We start from the raw sequence: 21,306 nt of genomic DNA on the forward strand, positions 1-21,306 counted from the left end.
TATAAATCTTGCACGCTGCGAACTGAAAAAGGCGAATTTTCTTCCCTTCGACAATATGCTCTACGTAAATGAAAAATAAAACACGAATCCAAACAAATAAATTATTCCGGTTGTTCGAATTGAACTGTGCTAGTGTAAAATATCATCAACAATTATTAACATATAATAGGCGCCATTGTTAACATATTAATAGTGCGCGCCTAATTTCAAAGCATCGGATTCCTTAGTAACAGAAATTACTTCCACTCGATGAAATTGTAATCCTCCTGTGATTGGTAAAGAAATGAGTTGCAATGACGCTGGTAGAATGTACAATTATAGTGTATAGATTGTTGAATACGGGAGAAGAGATGGAGGAAGAATGGTGCTAATAAGGTGCTTGTGAAAAGTTCGAAGAAGACCGAAGGCGCCGCGCAACGCAACGCGCTTCGACCTCGATCACTGGCGTTCAGAATTTTGGCTCCGAACTTCCGGTTTATCGATCGCCCGCGTCACGGGTCTCTATTTATGGACCGACCGCTACAAGCGACAACGCGAATTTACTCGGGGACTCCATTTGCAGGCGAATGAGATATCCCCTAGTTAAAATGCGACCGACCGATGTATAATACGAGCGACACAAGAAATTGGGACCATTCGCGTTTACGCCGAGTTATATTGCGCACTACTGCATTTCCCAAGCGGAGAGGGAATCTAACGTTGTCTACACTCTTTGATCTTCAACCTTTTAACGAAATCTTGCTAATTCTAAGTTATTCCGCGCGCGTTTCATTCGTATAATTTTAAAAGATATTATAAAACATTATTACTAGTCAACTACTTCTGAATACCTAATTCTATCAACCCCTTGCCGTACTTTAACGAGTCAGACTCGTGATAGAGATTTATAACAATAAGCTGTTACGTATAAATGTTCATCTGTTCCGTTAAGTAGGAATCCAATTTTATTTTATTTTCACCAATATTTAAACATTCGAGTATCCGTAAGCACACAAAAGTATAAAATTCCTTTTTCTTTTAAGAAATTAATGCGGTCAAAAATATTCTAATCATAGTAATTTTAAATAATATGGTACGGCAAGGGGTCAAGTAAACCTAGCATTTAATATAAAAATATTTTGACGAGACATTCGGCTATACGAGTAGAATATGACATCCTGAGTCGTCCAACTGACTAAGTAGAACATTCGCTTTATAGTCAGACATTCGACATTGTGAATTAGAAGTGAACTGTTTCGCGGAAATTAATAATTGTAGACCTTTTACCAACATTCCAAAGTAACGACTCAATCGATATTAAATATCTATGCAAATTATATTCATCTGGGTAGACATCTAAATTTAAATTTAAACGATTAAAGTAGAGTAATTGAGAGTATGATTTATAGAACTTTGGGTGAAATGGATAATTTTTCAAAAAGCCGACGCAAGAACCAGATCTCGAAACAAAGCGATGCGACGGAAACTCCAGGAGCGTTTTGAAATTAATTTAAACGCGGACAAAAACTCTCTCTCGCTCGGCCGAGTTTGCTTCGGCAAACAAATCAGTAGAACGACCGAAGGAAATCACCGATAATTACAAGCTATCAAATCGTTCCCGCGCGCAAACACGGCAAGGAGGAAGCGACTTTAACCGGATGAATCTTCCCCCAAGGATACAAATGGGAACGCGTAAGCATTTGCATCCGAAAAGGAGCCACCATTCTCCCGGGGTGTATTTCAATTAATTTCAATGCGGTTTTTAAGTCTGCGGTTCTTGCTAGCGGCAATAGAGGGTGTTGTCGCGTTCACCAGCGGAGCCAGGTCTAATGAAATCACGGAAGATTAATCAGCCACCCGGAAAACAGAAAACCGTTCCATATATTCCGCCTAACGCGGTAATTCGCAAAAGTCTCCGGGGACTCGTTTTAAAATATACATATTATACGGGCGCGTGATTTCATCGAATAGAAACAATTGCGCTCACTTGTTGTTCGTATTAACATCATCATAATGACGGGCGCGTAATTGTTTTCGATAAAATCAATACCGACGATGGAGATGAATTATTCATACTTCTATATGTAATCACCGATCATCTACCTGCTAACATGACCTATTTAACATGCGGAATGTTGGTACGAATCGAAACGGGCTGATTTTAGGCGAGAACGATCAAGGATGAAATATTCATTGCACGAATGAATCACGGGTCCAGCGGCAAAAATAATTCTATGCATTTTTTAGGTTCGCGGGCGTACAAAAATTCATGACGAATCTGCATAATGCTAATAATTCATGTCTCGATATTCCACCTGGTAAATAATTCCTCGGCAATAGGCCGTATTATTTCGATCTGCATTATCATGATTTCTTGATTATACTGCGTGATAGTTATGAACGTTTAATCTAAAAAGATAAAATAGTGGCGAACTTATTGAAATTTAATTGCCAATCAAATACCACTGAATAGATTATTACAATATTTTTAATATTTATGCTTTCCAATGAATTACAATCTTCGATATTAATGCGAAGTCTAAACTCTACTCAAAAGAGGACCAAGATACTCAATATATTCAAATGAAAACCTAGACGCTTATTTACGTAAACTGCACTACAACTTACTATGCGAAAAGACACAATAATCAACGCAACAATACGAAAGGAAATAAAACTGTGTTGCCAGTATTCAACGAGTTTGACTGTGCAAGCCTAACTCTATCTGGGTCACGTAGACCCGAAATACCATCAATCTTACCAGGGTCAACGCATGACTCTATACAAGCTAAGACTAAGGCTACAGGGCTATCAGAAAACTTCCGATATCGAATAGCGATCGAATGACGGATGTAAGCACTCTGTCACGGAGAAGAAGACTCCGGTAATCCAGGAGCGATCGATAACTCGCGCGGAGGTCGACTAACGGGCGTAATGATGTTTCAGTGAGTTCGGTCCATAAATATGTCGGCCGGAGACAGCGGAAGTCTACTGGCATCGGGCCGATCTCGCGATCGATCCTCCTCCGCCGGCAGGCCGATCAACACGGAAGGTAGGAAGCCAAGTGCAGGGTGCGGGGATCACACTTACAAGACTTACGATCGGCGTGTCTGGTCCTCTTGCGCTCCCTGGGCGTCGTCCTCGTCGCCGGCGTTTTCGTCGCGGTCTTCACCAACGATTCCAACAGCTCGTCGTCGCCGTCCGTTAGGTTACCATTGGTGTTCTCGTCCCGGAGCAGCGGGCCCAACGATGTGCGTCCTGGAACATGAATTTCAAGAGGGATAGAAAAGGTGATTATGATAATCCCGGCATGTGTTAGCCGTTGGAGTAATCCTACCTGTGCGCTACCAACGGCGCAATGAAAGTAGTTAGACTGCAGATTTTATGCATTCGTGACAGATGTAGCCACGTGTAATTTAACACTAGAACTGCCGAGCCCAAACCGCGACAAGCGCATATCGTTTCGTAATCGTCGCCGGGATTTCATTTAATAAGATCAATCTCTAATGGAAAGATTTGTATAATTCCAATAACTGTGAAGGAGAAAGTCAGAAGCCAGTCTTTTTAATTGATTTTGTAGTTTTAGCGTTGATACTAAATCTAACGTCCCACATTTGTTGTAATTATAACGATACTTTCTCACAGGAAATAATTGATTTTCTCGCTTTAAGTGCACGTTATTGTATCTGCTTACACATTGTTCTTCCTAGAAAGCTACACACCTTGCTCGGCTTTAATGCCCGGCGGGTTTATTGTTCGAACAGTGGAGGGGATGAAAAGTTACCGACGTATAGATTTTATTGTAATCGTCGAGGAAAGATCTCTGTGTTTCGTGATCGACAGAGCCATGCTTTATTTTGCATAGAAATTCACTGGTCCGATAATAATGACAGAAAAGTAATCAGAAATTGGTTGAAATACCAAGATTTCGCTTCTTGTTTTAGATTGTAGATTTTTTATATTGTTCCCCGCTTTACAATAACTACAGCTATTTTGTATTTCGATACCGCTTAAAAAGAAAGATAACAATTTTCTTCGACCGTTTCGGTCGTTACCATCTATCGGGTGGTACTTTTCAAGGTTCGACGGTCCTCGATAAATAACATTTGCCCGATTCCCTATCCGGGTAGACGGTCGGAGGGAATACAGGGAAATTCGTGGAAGATGAAAGCGCATTAAACGGTGCAGCAGAGTATCCGTTTTATCCTGAACAATTCCCAAGATACACGTTCGGTCCCGGCTCGGAACTCGGAAGAGGCTTGCCGTGGATCACGGATCACGGATCACGGACGCTGGGGGGCGAGGGGGAGGGGGAGGGGGGCACGCGTACCGCGAGGCCATTCTTCTTTCGCAGCAGCTCCCGGGCTAACGCTTCACGGAACAGTCTTTCTCGGCGGCCGGTCCGCGCCGTGGTAGAAACTTCGAAACCGTCAAAAGCACCGGTGAGTTCTTTGAGAGCTTCTTTGAAACTCGTTTGAAAGAAGCCTCCATCGGCGGTCTCTCGCCGGCTCTGTAAATCCGATACGAGCATGTTCTGGAGGGGCCGCACGAAGAAGAGGCGGTTTCGGGGTGTGAGGGTGGACGGCGAGAGACCGAGGCCGGGACCGAGGCCGTGCGGAATTTCCATGGCCGAGGGAAAAGAAGGGGCGAAGTTTCCCGATGCGGTCAACCTAGTTAGCCTTGAATGTGCTCGAGTACCGAGCTTTTCGGTCTGGTATTCGGCTGCATGGGAACCCGCTCGGTACGTTAAATGACACCAATTTTATTCCGGAGCCCGGGCCGCGCGACTCTCCTCGAACGGCTTGATGTTCGACGCGTTTGAAATACCAAGCGATCGCATGAATGTGGAAATTGAGTTCGCGTATTCATGGAAGTCTGCCCGTCACCTTGACGAGATTTCCGATTTCATCGATTCAACGGACGGGAGAAGGGCGGTCTCGCTTCCCCTCTATAGCGACCCATCTCTCGCGGGCTCCGCGAAAATACAAGCCAGCCTCCTGCGGCAAATAAGCGGCATTCTGTTTGATTGGAATGTGTCGCGTTAGATGCAGCGGGAATAAAGGGACTAGCTATGAAGAAGCGAAGTAAAACGAGATTGTTATGGCCGGAACATTTAGTCTATAAATTCCAGCACTCATTTTCATTTATTTATTATTATTTACTCATTCTCTCTCTCTCTCTCTCCCTTTCTCTCTGTAATTACTGTTCACGATTACACGATAATGCCTCGTGTACAATGGTCTGGAAAGTCAAATTCTGCGCATGTTGCTTGCACTGGGGATTTTGACATACAAGTTCGAACAATATCGAATTCAATTGTAGTTTACATCCATTTATCATTTACTTCTCACGATTATATTTATTACAAATAACTTGATATAAACATCCACGATCGCAATAAATGCAAATAATTATCTGCCCCTATCCGTAATAATTTATATAGATACGCGCCGTGTATCATGTCGTTACACAAACGAGCTTGCGGATCCTTCAGCTAAAACAAATGAATTATTCCGCTCTATTTGGCCAAATTAAATTACACACGCGATAATTTGTTTTACGAATATCAACAGCTTCAGGAAAATTTCGAAAAGCAGTAGCCACAAACGTAGTGACTATTCCAAAAGGGAATCTACATTTATCATTTCGAGACCGAGATCCACAATTACACGAGCCCCGTTATTTTGGATATTTCCATTGCGACGGTCTCCTTAGAAAAGGCCGAAAATCCTGCCGCGAGATCCCCGGTTCGCCGGCGGAAGCTTTTAAAAATACGGCGCTCCCATCCGGTGCGCGCGGACCGAAATAAAAAGGTCCCTGGGTCACGTCCTCGCGAATTAAAATCCCGCCACTTTATTCCCGACCTATCTCCGGTAATATTTGCCGAACCGGTGCGGCGACCGTTTCATTAAAACGTTCTAAATCCTTCGGGCTGATCCGGGGACGAGCTGCGCGCGACCAGCGACGTCGACGACGACGACGGCGTCAGCGTCAGCGTCGGCGCGCCGGCGGGAAACCAGTCGTCGAGATCGTCCGACGTTTTACTCGGTGGCAATCTCGGCGCGGATACGAAACCGTCCGCGGGAGGCCACGGATATGAATGCAATAAAGGGCAGAAGGAATCCCGGGTCGTGCGGAATCCGCCGCGACAAATCGTGATCCCCGCGACACCGGGATGCGTGCCGGAATCCGCGCGGAATCGTTCCCAGGTGCGCCGGAAGCCGAGAAGAGGATTGGCGTGTTGTCCTCTCTCTCTCTCGCTCTCTCGCTCTCTCGCTCTCTCGCTTGCTTCCGCGCGGACGACTTAGGCAGACCGTTTAGGTATTTTATAGGGGAGCATACACAGGAATAAAAGGGGAAGAAAAGTTACGATGGCTGCAGGCCACGGTAATGCGCGAGGCCCAGCGTAAGTTTACGAGCCGTGAAGGGGGGGATGGCGCGAAGTAGTTTTGACCTCCGACGTTTTCCTAGACCGGGGTTAAATGTACCAATTTGAATTTCTCCTATGATTATGATCGAATTCAACTACAATTTCTATAGTTAGTTTGCTAAATACAATGAAAAATTTAGAAGTATAACCAGCGTTAGAACGAACTGAAGGAATCTTTCTAATTTCAGGAAACTTTGACACAAAAATTATATAATCGGTCATTTTTACCAGCTTAGTAAGAGGAACGCTAATCAAAGGAAGCAGCTGCAAAGGAAATCATACCGCAAAGAATGAATTAATGATTTGTTAGAATGTCTTAAAAGTTTATCAACCGGAGCGTTAGATTTCAGATCATTTACAAAAAGATGTCAGTTGCACGGTCGCTTCTGACCTCAGGATCTGTCTGCCCGAGTCAGAGAGGATAAAAATTCCGTCGCCAGCCCGGGGGCCAGTATTCGCGACCATAATCCCGGGCGATCTCGCGTGACCTCCGCGCTATCAGTTTCCTACATTGTCCGACGTTTTCCAGCGATCATCGCCCGGCGCCCGCTGATGGCTAATTCCGACGATGAAATGTCAGAAGTTATGGCAGAGCGTGCCACGATAACGTCGGGACGGTGTCTTGCCGGCTGCCGGGATAGGTCTGCGGAGATTGCTCTCTCATTCTCTCCCCCTCTCTTTCTCCGTCTACCTCTTTTCCCGTTCTCCCTTTCGGTGTAACGAATGCGAACAATGTTTTTTGATTCGCTCGCGACACTCGCGATTTCGCTGTTTCTACAGGTCGTTCAATAATTCACGGCGCCGAGGCTGGTTTTGCGAGAGGCTCGTGGATTCTCCGACTTAATGGAAGTATGCGGGAACATTAGCTTCCCGGAATAATGCGCCGGGTGGTCGTTTCTTGCCGGGAATTGGAAGCGGCTTTGCTTAACGCGACATTATTATTTGTTTTGGTAACCGACTTCCACCTAGGCGCAGCGTTCCGTTAAACGCGACGCGCCCTATCGCGCTCGAAGGAATTCTGAATCTATTGTTTCGGTGCTCGGGTAACCAGGCGGCTCGGCTGCAGCATTTTAATACGAATGTTTGTGGGTCACTGTTTACGCGCCATTGGAGAAACAATTCATTATAAAGTAAAAGATACATGATCGTTTTCGCTGCAGTCGGGCGTTCGATGGGTTTTTATTGTGAAAAAAATGAATATTTGTCGAATAAAATTCCTGTAGAAACTATATGAAGAATTGCTTTAAATTGCAAATTAAATGAATGTTTCATACCAATTGAAATTATGATATTCTTTTATATAGGCTGATTTGTCCAGTGAATGAACATTTCCTGCGTTGTATGAAAATGTAACGTTTAACGTTTTCGCATTCAAATATATACGGCGATTTTATTGTACACGTACAGATACGTTGCAGGTATCACTTTATAAAAGTTTAACGATATATCTCAACATTTATCTAAATCTTACGTTATATTTTAAAAAAAAATATATATATATATATATATATAACTATCAAAAATACTAGAAATATGTTATGAAATGCCCGAGCTTGGTAGTTTAAGCGCACTCACGATTATTTCAACGAACGCGCAGCTAAAATGTTCATTCACCGAAGTGGTCGCCTTAGAAAGAGAAATTTCCTGGTCGACAGACAGAAGTCGTTTCGCACGGATCGTGCAATTAGGAAAAGAAGCAAGTAAGCATTACGTTCCGTATTCGAAGTTGTTTGTCTGGGAAGTCTCGTGCAACCAGCTGTGGCACCGAAACCGGGTCACAGGATCGAAGAACACGCCGTACACCAATAAACGATAAAGTCCGCAACATCTTGAAGAATCAAATTATATAAGGCCGGGCCGCGGACCGAGGAAAAATCTCCGGGTGCAGTCGGCCGAAAGGAGCCGCGGCGAGCGAGAGCCACGGGAAGGGAAGGAAACTCACCCTGCGCCCGGCGGACGTACTTACACCAGCGGTGAACTCCGACCCCGCGTTTTTGCGGTGGAACGGGGTCACCGATGTCCCCCGAAATCTCGATGTCGTTACTTTTCATTTTCCGGTAACCCCGTCAAATGAGTACCCCGCTATCCCCAGTATCTCTTGGCTCTCGAGAACGTTTGCTTAAGGAGGGCATTTATCTCGCACCGCCACCGGCTAGAACATTACCGGAACGAGGAGAAATTTTCGCACTTTGTTCTTATCTCTGAGAGGCGGGGGCTTGAGGGCTTAAGGCTCTCTCTTCCCGACCCAGCAAGTTCCCGATTCGAAAAAATCCTTTGCTCGCGGTGTATCCGAGAGGCGCGGTGAACGTGTGCAACATTTGCAAGCGAAGGTTTTCAGTTTCGCGAGGAAGGATGTGGGCACATTTGAATGAAATCTTGTCGACTCGAAAGCTCTTGTAAAGTGACCACGTAATCTTGTACTACGATGAATTCATATTAGGAAAATGTGCATGAAATGTGCAAGTAGATACAGTGTCATCATCATGCAGTTAATCAATTCGAAGATATCATTTGGTGATTCTACATTTCATAGTAATATAATCAAAAAGTAATACAATACAAAGATACAGGAGCTACAGAAATATTAATTTCCTTTTTTAACAATTTTAACGAGTCAATAGGAGCACAATAGTATTTTTAAATTCTTCAAATAAATTTTTCGTTTTATATCTGATCTACTCGTTCCTGTCATAAATACATAAAATTCACAGTCTATTCATTACAACTACTAAAATAAAGAAAAATAAATCAAGAGAGTACCTAGAAATTGTATTTTAAGGCGTTAGACATGATTTTTGAAGTTGCAAAAAATGTTTCAACTAGGTTGGACATTCCCGATACTGGCCCTAGAAATTCTATGCGACGAAGGAGGGTCGAGACAAAAAGTGTAAATCGCTGCAACGATTTCTGTCCTCCGATCGAGGGACAAAACGGGCGCCCGGTATTATTGCGTTTTATTGCCTCGCGTTTATTCTGTTCTGGCCTGTGTTCGCCGGCTTCGCGAGGCCAGACTCCGCGTAATGTAGAAATATGAAACTTGTCGAGGGCAGGATATTAGAATGCCACGATCAATGAATGTGACCCGCGGAAAAGGGATTTATGTTGCAAATTGCGTCCCGACGCTCGGCCGACCGGTACGGACCACCGATTATTCTCGTTTAATATAACGACGATGCTGGGAACACCGACGGACGGATCGATCAGGATCGAATGGAGGAAAAACCGTCGCAAAATGGCTCGCAAATGTTTCCCATCGGTAGCCGATGCTGTTTTCGAATGCATTTCGAGACCGGTTTAATGGCCGCGCCCCGCGCATTTGTCTGAATCTTCGCCCGTACTAATTTCTTTTCTTCTCTAATTTCTTTTCATGTCTTTTATGGTAGTTCCATAATTTTATTCTATAAGCTTTCGACCTTTTTATGATGTTCCTACGTGGATCAAAATTGACTTTGTATACTTTAATCGATTTTAATTTAAATTATTTAAAAGGGATGCACTGCGAAGATAATTGATTAGGTAAAGCTAAGCAATATATTTTTCACAAAATTATATATTTTTCATCGACGTTACTTATTTCTAGCTATTAGCAAATGGGGATAGAAGCATGTACTTTTGTTTAAATGTTTGTGGTTCATAATGTTTACTTCCTTTTATTTCAGGATTTGTTGTAACATTACGTGTCTTTAGCATTGCTACGATACTAAACGCACTTCTAAAATTTCTACAGCAAGTTACGTACATTATGCATTCGTACGAAGTAACCATGAATGAATGAACATTTACAAAAACTACAACATCCAATAGTAATCTCAAAGTTTTAAAGAGTTGTTGTTCCAAAGAAAAATATCGTTTGAGAAACGTCGCAGCCGAAGAATGAAATTTTGGCGACAAAAGGAGTCGCGCTCCGGAGCGACGCGAGAGAAAAGAAAAGGCGGCGGAAGCGGGAGCAAGAGATCGGTTGAACAAGAAGAAGAGTAAGAAGGAGGGGAAGGGGTCAGTAGGATACTCACCATCTTTCCTCTGTCTCCTCCAAGGTAAGGTACCGTGAATACTCTCGACGTCGGAGATATCGCTTCCGAGCAGTTGCCTGAGCTCCGCGTCCGCGCGATCCTCTTTCGTCCTGAACTTGCCAACCTGTAACGATCAGAGGAGACATCGGGTTCACAGATGCGGCCGCGTATTCGACGATATTGCAGAAATGAAAACGGAGACAAGCGGGATATTAATGCAACGGTAGGCAAGAAAAGAAATTGATTCTCCCCGCGGCAAAAAAGCAATTTATTCCCCTAGCCGGAGGGTGAGGCACTGGCACAGAGAGGTTTAACAGTGGTGGTGGTGGGGGGACAGAGGCTCGGGAGAGGGAAACAGGAAAAGAGAAAGAGATGGGAGAGAGAGAGAGAGAGAGAGAGAGAGAGAGAGAGAGAGAGATGGACAGACAGACAGAGAAAGAGAAAGAGCGGAACGGGGAGAGGGAGGGGAAGGAGCACCATAATGCCCTTCACGCTCCGATAACTGTATTTGATGAGAGCGGAGCCGGTGGCTCCGAAAGATTTTCAGCGACCACGGGACCAAAGAAAAATATGAGACCCGACTTGTAACTCACCTCTGTGATCATCTTCCCCCTGGTCTTATTTCTTTCACGGTGATTGGCTTTTTTCTCGAGCTGCTGTATCACCCGTTCACGGGTGGTTCTGTACTCCAACGCGAATTCGGACACGATACGGCAGAACTCGTTCGGTTTGGTGTCCTGCACCCTGTGCAACGGGGTGCCCAGCCAGAGGATGAATTTATGGAATCGATTTATGATCCGCCTGTGCACGATGCCCAGCACGATTATCCTCTCCGCGCAGTCCGCCAGGAAGTCCGACATTCTGAATGAACAGAGAGGGACGTCGAGCCCCCCGGGTTAAAACCGTTGTTTTTTGTCTTTCCGAAAAATGAAATAAATCCTGCTAACAAACTGTGCTATTCGGTGATACCCTACTCGTTTTCTATCTCCCTTCCACACTCACACACACACGCTCTCTCTCTCTCTCTCTCTCTCTCTCTCTCTCACACACACACACACACACGTTTCTCTACGTCTGGTTTTTTTGTTTTCTCTTGTTTTGTTTCGTATCGTTCTGTTTGTTGTTTTCGAACATTTTGTGCCGGGACCGTTTTTGTCGTTTTCGCCGTGAACGCGCGCGAGCGCGCGCCCGCTGACCGTTTAAAATTCAAGCTTCGTTTGTACTGACTCTTTTAACGTCCCAATTTTACATGGATCGGGGGTGGAATTGGAAAACATGACAGAAATTGTTTGCCCAATGTGTATATACATATTTTCACGGTGCCTCTTAGGTTTTAGCGAGCGGCTTTGCGAATCAGGAGCGCTTCTATCGACGCGTGATTTTTGTTCCGATACGACTTGCTATGTACGACGAATTTGCTATGTTCGACGAATCTAATTCCCGATAAAATAGTCTTGCAATAATTTTCGCTCTTTTTTAAATCGGAAAATTTATATTCAGAGTCAAAAACTGGCAAGAGTATTTTTGCGATCGACGAAGAAATTGATCTAGAATTACAAAAGAAGAAGCTTGAAATCTCAAGACACCATTACGTCCATTTTCATTAGAATCTTCAAATCTTTAAATCTCTCTGCTTATAAATCTGATTTCTACGATTTTAAACAAATTTGCCTCTGTTACGAATATTAATATTGATATTAATATCAAAATCCATATTGTAACGTGCTCCCGTTTCTGCTTACCTCCAAAAGGGAGTAAAAATCACGTGGCCAATCAAGCGTTAAATACTCGAAAACGAAAGAGGAATTGTTAACAAATAATTAGTTATAACCTAGCATTCGACTTCTTCGAGAACAGTGAACTAAAAGGTGAAATCAGATTGATCAGCGAGCAAATGGCCCGTCCGCCGTAAACCCTTCCTCGGCCATCCGATATGCACACTCGGCGTCTTTTACACGCTGCTCAAAACGCCCGCCGTAAAATACGGCTCGGCTAACGAGTAATTATAAAATGAAGACGCAGTCAATCAACCGTGGCGAATTTTTTGCATGAAAAAATCCCCATTACTCGGGACAGTCGGCTGTTGCGAGTATACGCACAGCTTAAGGGTCCAGGAAGACGATCGCCGAGACAAAAACGAATTAACTCGGCCGACATTTAGGACGTCCCGTTACAGTTAATTAGCACGGGCACGCGAAGCACGCCGGTATTAACGGACCGCTTCCCCGTTCAACAAAATAGAAAATACCGTGGCACTCTGGAAAGTGCACGACCGAACGCTGAGCTTTCGATATTCTTGAAGTCGGTCGTGCAAAAAGGAATCTTTCGTCGATTATTCGGTGTAAACTGTGTAGCTTGTACAATTGGACTCAATTTTAAAAGTTAGAATCTTCACTTTTATAATTCGTCGTGCATACCGTCTCTCAAAAATGTTTTAAGTGCGATATTCTGACTGAGAAAGGGAAGACGTGTTTCATCTTGAAAATACTTTAAATTGGATTTTTTCAGAGCTGCATTAATTAAAACTCCAGTCTCGCGAAGAAACTCTGGTAATAGGAAATAAATTTACATTTATTATACGTCGTCTGTATTAACTTTAATTATGAAGTATTGATAATAGGCAAATTAAATGTCATCTCCATTTAAAATAGACGAATAAAGTTTTATATGTAGCAGTTTCCGTACGAAATCTTCATCGCGTAATACGATGTTATAATTCAAGGCATTAGATTAAAAAGATTTTCAAATTTGTTTCGCTACCGAATTTACCTTGGGCTTCATGATAGAAGTATTCCCTGTACGACGATCCTTAAAACTCAGTGCGCAATTTTAACTGTTTTATCGAAGAAAAACGGAAATTCAAAGAATCCTCTCAAAAAGTCCTATATTAAGTTTTAAAGAAAAATAAAGAAATGCAGAGAGGAAGTTTCAAATTTTAAAATTCGTCCAAAATGATTACCATACTTTTGCAATTGAAATGGCTCGGCGAGTCAGCATATATTTCCTTGTCGACAGCGCGAAGACAATCATTGAAGTCATCTTTTCCCGATCCCGCGCTTGCCGTGAATCCACTCCGGTATCCATTGTACGAGGCGGACAACGGAAGAAATGGATTTTCAATCGGCAATTAGTCCGAATGTTCTCGGTATTGTTCCCGCGGCAGCTCTTGGCCATCGTTAAGGTTGCCCGTTTACGAGCTCCTTTGTTCCCGTAGCATGCGTTAGGACGCGTTTAATCGTATTTACAGTTCCCCGTGAACGGGGGAACAATAGTGGTGCCGGGGACCTGACAAATCTCGTACTTAATTGCAACGTCGGCGGGGAACTCGATGGCGGGGGAGAGGAAAGGGGGACGAGGACACGCATAAGTAGCAGTTGCTCGAGTAACGCTTCATATCCTGCCGAGGGCTGATGCGCCTAGCCGACCCGAGTCGAGCCGAACCGAACCGAGACGAGACGAGCCGGTGAACATAATTATTGTCCAAGCAGAGAGGCCTAAAGGAAAGTGTAATGCAAACCGGGAGATTCGGATTTTAGAAAACTCATTTACTATTTATCTGGATTTATTTTTAAAGTGTGGAGCCCTAATTTTCACACTCTGGAGTTCGCTATTTAATATTAATTATTAATGAAAAATACATTATCGCGAGCAAGTAATGAGATAACACTCGACAAAGTGCAACAGATAAATGTAAGTAAAGACATTTAAAAAAATAAATATTCCAGAATTCATTTACCCCGATTACAGCAAAGGGAATTCTACCTCCGTAGACAAATTCTACGTTAAAGGTTTTAATATTCATTGATCTGAATATATTCGTTACGAACGTCGACGGGACGGATAGTAAAAAAGTGATGCCACCAATTTATCAACATCCGATCGAACAGATTACGCCCTGAAATCTGATTCCGACTGAATTCAGCTTGATTGGATTATCATATAGATTACAACGGGATGTAGTTTACATGTTTTACGGGTAGTTTAAACGAGCAATTAAAACTCGCTCTCGGACGTAAACAAAGAGACCTCGACAATGTGATCGATGAACGTGGAAGGCGGAGATTTTGCTTTGAAATTGGAAATCTCTGGGAAATATCGACAGAAATTGACAGCGGTCGAAAATAAATGCTCGACAACATGGATTAGCATATCTGTTTCAGAATTTACCGTCGAATCTGTTAATATTCTCAAAGTTAATATTTTCATTGCCGATCGAACGTAGCACTCGACGCGACTCTTTGTTTCAATTAGCTCGCATTTGGACCGTCTTCTCCATTTACGGGTAGCTCTAATGTTGTTCAACGAGCAATTTTTCGGACCACGACCTCCGCGAGGTTAACAGCTGCGGATAAAATGAAGAGGGGAAAAAAGGAGGGCCGAAACAGTGTTCGATATAGCCGACTTCCATACATAGATAACGGGCTTGGGAAACGAGGATGAACAGATAAGAGGTCCGTAGATCCACCGCGAAACTCGAACTAGGAACAGGATAAGGTGAAATAGAAAAAGGATGAGGTAAAAAAGGGAGTTAAAGGGACCGGGCAGGAAGTCGGACCAAGGAAGGAAGAAATACGCTTTCAGTAATTAATGGTGGCGCCATTTGGAACGGTGCCAGTTTCCGTCCGTGGGAAAAAGTCTGTCGCGGAGTTTATCGAACATTTCTCGGATCTCTGTCGAATTTCCGCGGCAAGAAGTTTGCAAGAAAAGGCGGGGGGGGGGGGGAGGAGGAGGAAAACTCGAAGCCGTAGGTGTCCGACGGTAATCGAAAACGGAGCGCGGGCGTCCACGCGGATCGAAAACACGTTTCCGACAGGTACTTACTTGACTTTCATCATGGTGGAGCCGTCGTGTTTCGCGATCAGCTTCAGGTGGTCCCAGGATGCCTTGCACTCGCTCTCCAGTTTGCCGATGTTCGACGCCAGCTCGTCGAAGTCGATCTTCGAGGCCCTCGTCACGGCTCCGATCTAAACAGCACCAACATCGCTCGCGATTACGCGCTGAAAACGGCCTTTTGCGACACAATGTATAAAAATCTACTGGACGCCACGATATTCATCGAATCATCCAACGATTTTATGATCATTTGAAAGTCTGTAATTTACAGTGAGGAAGCTTAATAAATTGTTTGATGGCCTTGATTCGTTGCAACCGTGTACCGATAGATCGTCTTCGATATACATTAACTAATCATTTCTTATAGTAACATCATCTAATAAATTTTATTAAAAGTGTGCTTAACAGCCCTATAAATACAAATCTTTTAATTAGAGAACACGTCGCTAGGAAATGAAATTTTAGAAGATCTTTAGGAGACCGCGTCTATTTCGAATTATAATCGAATTGCTTCGCCAAGTGTACAGCGAAATGTACGAATTAGGTAGAGAAGATTCATTTTGAAAACGTAGCGTAGAAAAGAAATCGCAAGCTGCGCGACAAAATTCCAAGGACTGAAGCGAGAATGTTCCTAGAGTTTGCGCGACGACAAATTGAAAACGCTGCTCGCGCGAGGGTTCCGCTTGGCCTCCAATTAAACGGGAGCCGGGAGTTAGTATCGCGGCGTGCCCGATTCCACGGAGCAGCGTTTCAGACAGTTCGCGAAGAACTTGGAAGTCACGGGAGACAGGGAGACAGGAAGTTCTGCTCGCGATTTCGCGAATGTAGCCCCGGTTATTCCGTGTTGCGGCGATTGGAAAGACTCCCGCCCTCGCGGCCCGGTCGTCCGCTAGGACGCGTCGGGCGGGCGGGGACGCCACGACGAACGAAACTAAAGTTTTATCCGGAAGTAAAGCGGCGGCGTGGCACTCACCTCCGAATAGAGATCCGTAGAATCCGGAAACTTCTCCATCACCATGTGGCAAAGGTGATGAAGCAGCGAGTGCTTGTGAACCGTATCCTTCACTTCAGGTACTTTGGCGAGGTATTCCAGCTGAAAGCCCTTCACCTGAAAAAGGCAGATAGAGAGAAAGAGAGAGAGGAGAGGTGAGGTGAGGACGTGTCAGCGTTACGCGACGCCCGGAAACTCGTGTGCCGGCCCGGCTAACTTCGACCCTTCAGGCTTCTCCGACTTCCCGCCGGACGCTTCCGGCCACTTTCCCCGTCTAACATAATTCTCGCGGAAACTTGAAATCGATATCCGCCCTCGTACCTGGCCCTTCAAAAGATGCCGCTCGTGCCATCCGTCCGACCGAACATTTTTATCGTCCAAATTTATGAAAGTTATCAACGAATCTCCAGCTTTTCCTTCTCCGTCCTAGTCTCTTTAACGTCACGTAGACGCCATGATCTTCCGCGACGATATTTAGCGAGAGATTGAACGGTAAACTATTCTTTTTGTAACTAGGATTTGTAGAGTTGAAATGTTTCTTCTTGCGAAGAACATCGGCATCGAAATTTGCACAACTGACGAAAGGATGAAGAAGGAAGACGAAGAAAAGAGGACTCTCAATGATGTCACAATAACGAATGTTGCTGATATACTTTCTGCGTCTTGGTGTTTAAATCTCCGCCGGTTGAAGTCGAATTTTTATTGCCATTGCAGAGCGATTTGGAAGTTAAGAGCCTCGGAGGTTTCTCAGTCGAGAGCAATAAGAACTTAAGCTGGGAAATAAGAGACGGCAAAAGATTCGACTGCCGGCGGAGAGTTGATAACCAGAAGGTATATTAACCTCTGGCTCGCGGTGTGCGCGCGGGTCGCGCGAAATTCTGCAGAAAAATTTAACGAGCTGAATAACAAATTTGATTCAACCGGGGGTACGTTTTTGCTAATTTAACGGCGACCGAGTCGAAATAGTCGCGACTCGCATCGGACGCAACGACAGCACGCTCGATGAATAAGCGTAGCTGGTAAAAACACAACGAACAACGACGCGACAGGGTGATAAGAAATTATTAGACGGACGGCACCAAGGTATCGGGGTGGTTAATATATTCGTACGGAAGCGAACGACGACGAACGAAAAGGAGCCGCAGCTCCGGGCGTCGGATCAGCCAGCGGGTACGCACAACGTCGCACGAACATTCGTGCGAATCTACCATTTGTGTGATTTGATATCGCGCATCCAACTACGCCGGACACGAAAGCCATCGGCTTGTTTGCCGACCGAGGCAGCCCGAGCATTGTTTGCTTGGTTTAAACAATAATTTTCGTCATTAATGCGACTCTAGCGGTTTGAACAGCACACTTATTTCTACCGGCTATGTTTGCGCTGGCATCGCGTCGTTTCGAGCGACTACCATGCGCGATGCCAGTTTTTCTGTTCATTAGGAGCATCGACGGTAAAGACAAGATCGCGCTATTCAATTTGACGATCAGATATCCGGTTAAAATTTAAACACTGACCCGGTTCGGTTTGTTTGTTCCGCAATTTCTGCAAAGGTGCTTTTCTCGGAAGTAATTAAGGTGTGTACTTGTTCAGTCGCTAGTTGAAATAACTCGGCGAATTTTTCATTTTTATACGGCACAAAAGAGGCAATTTTAATGCAGAAAGTTACCAACTATTATTGGATACTGTTATTTACAATAACCGAAATTATATGAGGTTTCAATTTAATTATATTGTATATATTTGTCTTATCATAGATAGTTGTAGCGTTATAACGCCGTAAAAAGTTAAATGGAACGTTTCCAACTCCAGGTGAAAACCGCTCGGAATTCCGCGATCTTAAGCACAAAGAGATTCCATCGGTTAGACGAATGGTGAAAACGGTACTCGCTCGAAACCGCGCGGACCGCACAAACGCAAATTGTGCAAACCGTAACAAGTACGCCGCCGACGTTTCGTCATTATCGAACAAAAGGGAAACGCGATAGGTCAAGAGTTTCCGATTTCGGTAGCATGGCAGCGGTCCAAGCGAACGAGCCCCGGGCCCGGTCGGAATTCGAATTTCGGATCCGGTGCTGCTGGTTTCTCGCTCCCTTCTTTCCGCGCTGTGTCGAGCGGGACGGTTACACGAAAATTATCGACGCGGATGGATATCGATTCCGCGCGAACGCCGTCTCCGCCGGACGGATTAAGCGGATATCATTTGGCTGGCATTCAATACCTACCTCATTTCCGTTGAGGAATATCCCGATCGAAAGGAGCGTGCTCAGAATCCCGCGGAACGTTTTATTCACTCGGAGGGTCTCCATTCCCTGCTTCAGATCCATCAAAGGTTCCGCAATTTCCTGAAGTCACAAAGGTGGTTCGCGATTATTTCTTTCGCAGCCGCGTTTCCCAGCTGCAACGCCGGCTCAGGATGAGAGAGAGAGAGACGGCTCTCTTCGTTGTGCCGGCCTCCGCCGATCGTCCACCTTTTCCACGAATTCCCGTCGCGACGCGTCCGCCACCGAGCCTACTACTACCCCACACAGCCTACCCAGTTTGCTCTTCCCAGAGGCGACAACTACTCCGCCGGAAATCATTTCGGCGCACATTGGATGCACGCTGACGGTCAAAGAAGCTTTCCGAAGGATGGCCGCGGTAATAAGGGGGAACGGCGTCCCCGGTATGCAACCGGGGATCGAAAACCATCGCGATGGTGGTTTCTCTGCCGGTTATCAAGCCTCTCGGGAACAGCTGTTTCGGAGAACCCAAAAATATGGAAATATTTCAATCCCCATTTTAATTAGTACATCGACTTTGGCGTACTGGTGTCATTAATTAATAGACTGCGGCTTTTATAACAAGATGTTAACAGAAGGATACTACTTTTAACTCTTTAAAATTATTAACCCATAGATATCTATACGACCTCAAAGAATGACCATTTATATACGAAGAGCGTATATGTTCATATCATACATATACATTCATTCCATACTTTACATGAGATACTTTTGTTAATCAACAAACAGTTGACTATAATCTTTAAAAAAATAAATTATGATTGCAAATTTTTATATTTTAGAAAGCAAAATGATGTTACTAAATATAATAAATATCATTGTAAAACTTAGAGAACAAGAAACGACTTTTACTTCGTTGAATTTCGTATCTTATTGTCAACTACTCAGTAATGCGCTCCGTAGCGAAAGGGTTAAAGAGCGGAGTTCACTCATTTCTGAGTGATTCACAGTTTTTAGTATCGATGCAGCAAGTTATTAGTATAAAGATCCGCAGTCTTAATTAATTGCAATGTTCAACGCTGGTTCTGCGTTCCGATAACCTGTAAACGTAACCTGTTACACAGAAATTCGAACGTCTATATTCTGCATTATAAACTTTTGAACGAAATGTCAAACCGAGTTTGAGCCGTTCTCCCCCTTCGATTCTCCCTGGAAGCTAAGTAACAGAAACTCTGACGCGTCAAATTTGTTGGACAGTTTTCAGTTCGTCGTACTCTGCAATGCCATTATTGATCACTTAACCCATTTGTAGCAATTAATTATTCTGAACTGAAACGACTTCGTCAAGAAACGTTCGCAAGCGTTCGATCATTTATTTATCAGAAGGAAGAAACAGATAAACGATTGATGAATGTCAACTACAAAGTGGATTTATGCTCTGTCGTTATGCGGTAACGGCATTATTTTGTATTCATCGTTAGTAGGTTAATTCTTATTATCATTTCTCAAAAATGATATTTACAATTCGTCATCACGCTGGCATAAGTTACGATTCTATTAAATTATTATAATAATACAATAAATATTAGGTGCCTACAAAATTTATTGTTTTCTGCGATTTTCAGAACGGATAGAATTTTCCGATAGACCTAATACATAGTTTAGAGTTACCTTATAAATAGTATATAAAAAAAATAACAGAAATGGTATTATAATATAGAAGTAAAAGTTAAAGAAATTATATAGTGTGTGTTTTAATAACTAGTATTGCTGTATTTGTAAATCGGTTCAGTCTATTTTCAAAGAAGTTAAGTTGTGTACTAATAGTATTAGGTTGGTGCATATGAAATGTCGGAGTTTTAAGCGAGTATACAAAACTGCATATCTTTTTTCAAAAGCTATTGATTTAATCAAAATGTGCCCCATTTGTTTCAATACACTTTCCCCAACGCGAGTTTAATTCATAAATGTCTGTCTTCAAGAAATCAATAAACCGTACTATGGAATTTTTCAGACTGTCTCCATTTACATACTGTTTAGCCCATAAAAACTACGTATACGTCGTACAAAACAATTGCGAGATTAAATGAAGTAAAATGTACAATTTTGTAAAATATAGATCTTTTTCCAAGCGATTATCACTATTTTAAACATTCAGGACAGTTTTTGCGGGCTAAATAGTATATAGTGTTCATACAGAATAAATAGTATATAGTATTCATATGCACCAACCTAATAAAATGCACTTTATCGCATAAGATAGAAATACTATAAGCCAGAAGATTTATTTCAGATTTCCAGTGGCAGTGGCTTCGAGCGCAAAAGGTTAATAGTCTCTAACGTCCGAGAGGTAGTGGGAAAGTTACGAAAATGCGGTAAAATGCGAGCGCGTGATTATGGTTGTGACTAGTCTTAATTTGGAATCATACAATTCAGAGCTGTTCAATATGCTTCGCGCGGTGGGTAATGGGACAGCTACGCGGCGAGGACGAACCTACTGGCAACGTCTTATCGGAGAGCTCACGTCAGAGAAGAAAAACTCAAGTGTTTACGTTTTTCATGCTAGGGTTCATCCTATTTCTCTTAATCCCGACATTATTTATGACAGGTCGCTGTCACTTTCTTCAGCCGAACAACGTATAGTGGCAACAGTGTCCTAAAACTGCTCAAAATCTGCCCGAACTTTTACGGGCTAAATAGTATATAAATGAAGACACTCTGAAATATTCCATATCAGAGTATATTAATTCGAAAGATCAGAATTTGTTTAAGACAGGCATTTCTGTATTGATATCTTGTTAAAAAGGATGTAGTAAAGCTAACGGGACATATTTTGATTA

At 43.5% G+C, this 21,306-nt stretch overlaps 1 protein-coding gene across 3 annotated transcripts in view; it reads right to left on the reverse strand.

Moving 5' to 3' along the window:
* The window catches only part of LOC144474596 (FH1/FH2 domain-containing protein 3-like), a 294,352-nt gene that overhangs the window by 16,792 nt on the left and 256,254 nt on the right, over positions 1–21,306 (reverse strand). For all 3 annotated transcript variants that reach the window (XM_078189652.1, XM_078189662.1, XM_078189672.1), the window contains 6 exons: positions 18,467–18,586; positions 16,226–16,360; positions 15,241–15,383; positions 11,013–11,280; positions 10,420–10,543; positions 3,070–3,237 (listed from right to left, as the gene is read on the reverse strand). In XM_078189652.1, the coding sequence (XP_078045778.1) occupies positions 3,070–3,237; positions 10,420–10,543; positions 11,013–11,280; positions 15,241–15,383; positions 16,226–16,360; positions 18,467–18,586 (958 nt within the window). The remainder of the gene's footprint in view (positions 1–3,069; positions 3,238–10,419; positions 10,544–11,012; positions 11,281–15,240; positions 15,384–16,225; positions 16,361–18,466; positions 18,587–21,306) is intronic.

The sequence above is a fragment of the Augochlora pura genome, chromosome 2 (assembly GCF_028453695.1).
Source record: "Augochlora pura isolate Apur16 chromosome 2, APUR_v2.2.1, whole genome shotgun sequence".
Taxonomy (NCBI): domain Eukaryota; kingdom Metazoa; phylum Arthropoda; class Insecta; order Hymenoptera; family Halictidae; genus Augochlora; species Augochlora pura.